This window comes from Rhinopithecus bieti, unplaced genomic scaffold (genome assembly GCF_001698545.2).
Source record: "Rhinopithecus bieti isolate Rb0 unplaced genomic scaffold, ASM169854v2 scaffold_41257, whole genome shotgun sequence".
NCBI classification, from domain to species: domain Eukaryota; kingdom Metazoa; phylum Chordata; class Mammalia; order Primates; family Cercopithecidae; genus Rhinopithecus; species Rhinopithecus bieti.
The window spans coordinates 320,109-326,108 of NW_016816833.1; the positions used below are offsets into that span (position 1 = coordinate 320,109).

Consider the following 6,000-nt stretch of genomic DNA (forward strand, 5'->3'; position numbering starts at 1 on the left):
GCTTCACTTTTCAGATGAGGAAATTGTCAGTGAATTGCTTCATTTTTCAGATGAGGAAATTGTCACGAAAAAAAAAAAGAAAAAAAAGTGAATGACTTGCCCAAGGCCATACAATTACTCAGTGGCATAGTAAGGCTGTGATCAAGTACTCAGGTCCACCACTTTCTTCACAAAGTCACAGAAATAGCCTTGCTAATCTTAAAACTATATGCCAAACATAATCTAGGACGTGCAAATTTGTGCTCAAGGTCTACGTTTCTCAAACACCATAGCAATAACACACAAATGAGAGGACTCACATACACATTCCCCTCCCCATGACTTCATCTCTTTCTCCCAATCTTGGAATGTAGGTGATTGAGTTATTACCACAAATACAGTAATAACCTTGAATCCTTCTGATTAAACTTTGGAATTTTAATATTAGATTACGGCCTTGAACACTCCTCAGGGTGAATTGTGGCAGGTCAGTGCATTGTGACACAAGATTGAACACTGTCGTTCAAAAACATAAATAGTCACTACAGGTGCAGCAAATGGTGTGAACACAGGAATCCCATTCACAGTACTGAGGATTACATCTGACGCTGTCCCCAGACTCCGGTAAAGCAGCTTTCACCAGGAAATAGACACTGTTAGACTGAACAAGTTTCAACGAGCCTCAAGGAGAAGAAGCAGGTATTCTCTCTCTCTGGGACCTTCTCAAATCTGGACAAATGGCTAAGTGCTGAGAATGTTGAATCTGAAAACCCCCTGTAGGAATGGTGTCTGAATTCCATGCCATGGTTCTGCTCCTCAGTGTGGCCTTGCATCCTTATTTATTCACTCCAGCATTTTTAAGTGCCTCCTATATACCAGGCTCTGGGGACCCCAAGTTGAGTAAAATAAAATCACTGCTCTGTCAGTCCCAGGATCTCTAAAGTGGAATGCACCCTCCACCCCTGTCCCCAGGGGAGGTGAAAGCACTACTCCAGGACAAGCCATTGAGCAATGAGAAGAAAATGAAGAACTCTGATTAGTAATTATAGTCTCATCTTTTTAACTTCTACTTTCATGATTGTAATTTTCTGCATAATCACAGAGGTTTTTGGTTCACATGCTCCAGCAATTAAGAATAGGTGAGCAAATGCTTAGAGACCAGGGAACTAGTCTCCTGATGTGTAACTGTAGCTAAGTAAAGCTGCGATGGGAGAACAGGCTGGAAGTACTTGGAAAAAGACCCTAGGTGATCACAACATGTCCCATATATGATCGACTGGAGTGTGCAGACCTGCAGCACTGGCCTCGCTTCATACATGGCTTTTGAGAATCACTGAATGAGCTAGTTTCCCCAAGAGTAAAATGCAAATATGCTGCTCTTGAAAACCCTTTTAGAGAGGGTGGTTATATATATTTTTGAGGGTGAAATGAGTAGTAGGGAGAAATAAGGAGTCACCAGAATGTATGATCACTCTACCTATAGGTCACAAATCTAAGAAAATAAAACACATTTGCACACCACCAAAGCTCAGAAAGTGCTAAGATAATGCTAGTTTAGGCACTCCAATTTAGACTGTTACCAATTATTTTTGTTTCCTAAGCCATGAACACTAACTTATTCTAAGGCCCAAAGTTGAAGATACAGCATTTCAGTACCTCCAGTGAGTTCTACCAGAAGATGCTTTGGAGAGGAGCATGCTCCCATAAAAATGTGATTATTTCTTTGTGGTTTTAGATACTAATGTAAAACAGCTCTTTTCCTTATAGGACAAGTCTACTCACTAAAATGTGAGGAATCTGCTAAACAAGGTCTTTACAACTAGTCAAAATAGTAAAATCGTGCTTTTCTATTCTATGCAGAGCCTTGCAAGAGGTTCAGGTAGAGGGACCTTTCTTTCTGCACAAAATCCCTAAATGTTTCTAGAGAACTTGGGAAAAAATTAGCCCCATTTCCTCTCCACAGGTCTTCTTTCTCTTGATTCAATCCATTCCTGCTCAAACTTCCCCGCTTAATGTAACTTTATGAACAAAATGCTCTTCACTGCAAAGTTAACTTTTGTTTTTTAATATGTTAAACTTCACTATACTGAAAAAAAAAAAAAGACCTCAAATACATAACTAAAACTAACCTGAGACAGGAAAAATAACAAATGGGGAGGGGAAGGCTGAAGCTGAAAGAATGAAACAGGTTCCAAGACAACAGGCCTCGATGCTCACTAAAAGTCCATCCTGAGAAGGCAAGCGGAACACCTTGGCCACCACCGACCTGGAAACACAGCAATGCTCCTGCCTGCATAAAGATTTCTTCACAGGGTCCTTTAAAACTTTGTTTCTAAGAGGTCCCTTCCACAATAGGTAAAAGGAAATTCCGTCTATCCTCGGGGCCCTCAGGATCCCTTCCTCTCTCACACGTTTCTTTGACTGCTCCTGATTTAAGCATTCAGCTGGCCACGCAACATAAGAAACAGTAGGAACACGCAAGCCCTGCCCTCAGTCACCCTCTTCCTCCTCTATCCGTGGCCTTTGCCACCACCTCACAACCTAGTTCAGATTCCTCTTCTTTCCTCAAGAGAACATCTAAAGCTCTCAAGTCCCCGTTTGAACAGGGAGATTCTGGAAGTCTGAAACATTTGAGTGTCTCTCGATCTCAGGCAGCTCAAAAGAAAAGATCTGTTGGCTGCGTGAAGGTGCATTAGAAACCGGCTGCTACCTTGCAGCCTGAGTTGAGCATATGCTCCGGAACTTGCTTCTCTTCCAACATCCTGCACCTCAGGTCAGCATTCCTCCTTTAAAAGACTTTGTTGGGTAACATCATGTCCACCAAGAGAACCCTGTAATTCTCCCTTGTTTTCTCGGACTCCCCTGCGTGCTGCAGAAGCCTGGGCGTTAGTAGGGTAGTCCCGAGTGGAACTGGGGGGAAGTAGGTGCCAGGACGCACTACCTGGATGGGGCCAAACTGGAAGGAGATTCGCCCTGACTGAGGTACAGGTGTTTCTTCTCCCCACATGCTGGAACCCAGGAGGCTCCAGGTGCTTCCCCAAGAGACGTGCCTCAGTCTGCAGACTGAGGCCAAGTTCTCGGCGCCCTCAGCCCCGCCAGTGGCGGAACTCCTGCTAGCTGAGCCAGGGCCCGCAAGAGAAGGAAAGGTCGCGTGGACAGGCTGCCTGGGGCAAGCGTGTTTAGATTCCTTCCTCCTCCTTGGCCCCAGATGCACTTGTGAGTTGGGGGTGTGCGCGGTGGGGTGGGAGGGTGCTTGTGCCCAAAAAGTCTGGGAACGAAAGCTACTGCTGGCTCGAACACGGACTGGCAAAGTGCGGAAAGCCAGTGGCGCAGGAGTGGGCTCCAGTCAGCCCGCACGCAGGTGACCGGTGGACCCCCTTCTCAGGCCCGGGGAGCGGCGGGGCGGGGTGGGGTGGGACTGACCCCTAGCTCCGCCCCGCGGCGCCCCCCCGCTGGGCCCCCTTCCCCCCCCGCGTCCCCGCCGCCCGCACTCACAGAGCTTGGTGAAGCGCTGAGCCCCTCGGGCACGGCCGTCAGCCCCTTCCCGGAGCAGCAGTCCACCCGACGGTCGCCGTCGCAGCTGCAGGGGCGCCGCTCAGAGAGGCGGCGCCGCGCGCTGGGCCCGGCCGAGCCGAGCAGCCCAGGCGAGGAAGCAGAGCAGCCCCAGCGGGCCCGGCATTGGCTGCGGCCGCTCCCGCGCCCGGCCTCTCCCGCGGCGCCGCTGCTCCGCTGCCCTCCGACGCCCCCCTCGCCCACTGGGCAGCCGGCCTGCGGGCTGGGGCGGGGGTCTCTTCCTCGGCGGTCCGCGCGGGCTCGGCCCCTTCAGCAGTCCGCCGCAGCGGCGCAGGGACGCGGCGCTCCGGAGTTTCGCCCTTCCCGCTGCTCCATGGACGCGCAGAGGCAGCCCCGCTCCTCCGGCGGCTCAGGCCAGCAGGGCCGGCCCGGCGCAGCCGCGGGGGCCGCACTCTGCCATCGCACCCGCCTCCCTGTCCCCGGCCTCCCAATGCAACGGCTCTTCAAGGTTGCAGAGCGCAGCCTTCAGCCATGCCGGCCACTCGCCCCAGCCCCCGCCGCGGCTCTCGCACAAACACCCAGACTCTGGCTCGCTCTCTCCCCGCCGCGGATCAATCTCTTCGCGTCCTTTTCCCTTCTAGGGTTGCACGCTCTGGTTCCCAAGCCCCCGGCCGCTGGCTTATGCAAATCACTTAGGTACATGCAAAACTACCCCTTCTCCCGGAGCGCCATTGGCCCGGGGAGGTCTCGAGCTCATTACTATGCAGAGAAGAGAGCGGCCATTGGCCAAGAGTAGGACCAGAGGGGCGTGTTTCTCGGGTGTGAGTGACAAGGTGGTGGTGGTTGTGGTGGTGGTAGTGGTGGTGGTGGTGGTTCAAGGCAAAATCCCTGACTTGGCTGGATTTGTGTGGCAGGTTGTGGATTGAAGGTAGAAGGATAGGCGGACAAGGGGTCTAGTTTTTCCCTCCCCAGCCATCTTTTTCTTCCCGCCGCAGAAATTGGATCTCCTAAATTGGATGACCTGGAAAGTAGAACTTCCCTCCAGCGTTAAGTTAAGTTTCAAATGACTCTCCGCTGTTCCAAAGGGCGAGGACGTCTGGAGCTCTGCAAACGGAAAAAAGATTTTGAAGAAGAGGAAAAAAGTTTCCCTCGATGTGACACACATCTTTGGATTTTAGCTATACACTAAGCTAAAAGTATACCCTCTCCAGTGCGTCACTTCACCTGGGATCTTTACACCTATCTTGATATGCATTTGGTAGCTAAGTCTTAGCAATTCATTCTCCCCAGTCTTCTCTCTGTATGTGGTGTTTTTGGTGACTGCAAATCAGACTCCTTTCGCACACACTTTAAAATCCTGAAACACAGGAATGTTGTAAAGGTCAGAGAAAATGATGTTTCTGAACACTGGACAATTTCCAAAACATCTGAGTGGGAGGTGACTACGGCTGAGAAGCCAGCAGCAACATTGGTGTTAGGTAATTATCAGCATTCCCTCCTCTGCTGGATTTTGAGTCCTTGTGGCCTAATAGACCCCACAGAATCTGTGGACCCCACATTATCTGTACCAACTACTGCTTTAGGGGTACTTCCTTTCTTGCTCTCTGCTGTGGCGTTGTTTTACTCTATAATGGAGACATTTTTAATGAATACATTAAAACAAGCAGGATTTGGCCGGGCCGAGCCCAGTGGCTCACGCCTGTAATCCCAGCACTTTGGGAGGCCGAGGCGGGCGGATCACCTGAGGTTGGGAGTTCTAGACCACCCTGACCAACATGGAGAAACCCCGTCTCTACTAAAAATACAAAATTAGCCGGGTGTGGTGGCAGATGCCTGTAATCCCAGCTACTCAGGAGGCTGAGGCAGGAGAATTGCTTGAACCCGGGAGGCGGAGGTTGCAGTGAGCTGGAGATCGCGCCATTGCACTCAGCCTGGGCAACAAGAGCAAAACTCCGTCTCAAAACAAAACAAAGAAAGCAGGATTTAAAAATAATTATCATGTAAAGTTGACTAGCCATCGTATATAAATAAAACTTAGAACAATGGAAACAGGTTGATGCAGACCTGTAAGTTTAAAATGAAAAACTTCCATCATCTTTATATTTGGGAGTTTATCTAAAAGATAATGTCAGATTGGACACATAAGTCACATACAGTAAATATGTCTAGAAGCTAGAGAGTTTAATAGGCTTTCATTTCAAGTTTTAGGAATGACATACCTCCTCTCAGTGTAGGGCTGAAAGACAACTTAAAGATCCCCGGGCAACTCTGGTTTTATAGATAAGAAATCTGAGGCTCTCAAGAGAGTGTGTTCTGCCCATCATCGACACGGAACAGCTCCTGGGCTCCTGGCTCCTGGCTCCCAATCTGGTGCTCTTGGAGCCTTCCCTAAGTTGGCTTTCATCGTCTAAATCATTTCCATTATTTTCTAGCAAATTTCATGAACAAATGAAATAAGGAAGAAATTGTAAAGTTAGTTTCTGTAATTGGTTCTTTAAGAGTTCTCTT

General features: G+C 49.3%; 1 protein-coding gene and 1 long non-coding RNA gene across 2 annotated transcripts in view; one reads left to right on the forward strand and one right to left on the reverse strand.

Annotated features, from left to right (window-relative positions):
• LGR4 (leucine rich repeat containing G protein-coupled receptor 4) overlaps positions 1–3,895 on the reverse strand; it is a 112,613-nt gene extending 108,718 nt beyond the window's left edge. The window contains 3 exon segments of the mRNA XM_017855301.1: positions 1,797–1,798; positions 3,475–3,622; positions 3,624–3,895. Coding sequence (XP_017710790.1) covers positions 1,797–1,798; positions 3,475–3,622; positions 3,624–3,658 — 185 coding nt within the window. The 5' untranslated portion in view covers positions 3,659–3,895.
• LOC108517411 (uncharacterized) overlaps positions 3,096–6,000 on the forward strand; it is a 4,659-nt gene continuing 1,754 nt past the window's right edge. The window contains exons 1-4 of the long non-coding RNA XR_001882091.1: positions 3,096–3,195; positions 4,134–4,313; positions 4,488–4,970; positions 5,727–5,862. This is a non-coding gene — a long non-coding RNA (uncharacterized LOC108517411). The remainder of the gene's footprint in view (positions 3,196–4,133; positions 4,314–4,487; positions 4,971–5,726; positions 5,863–6,000) is intronic.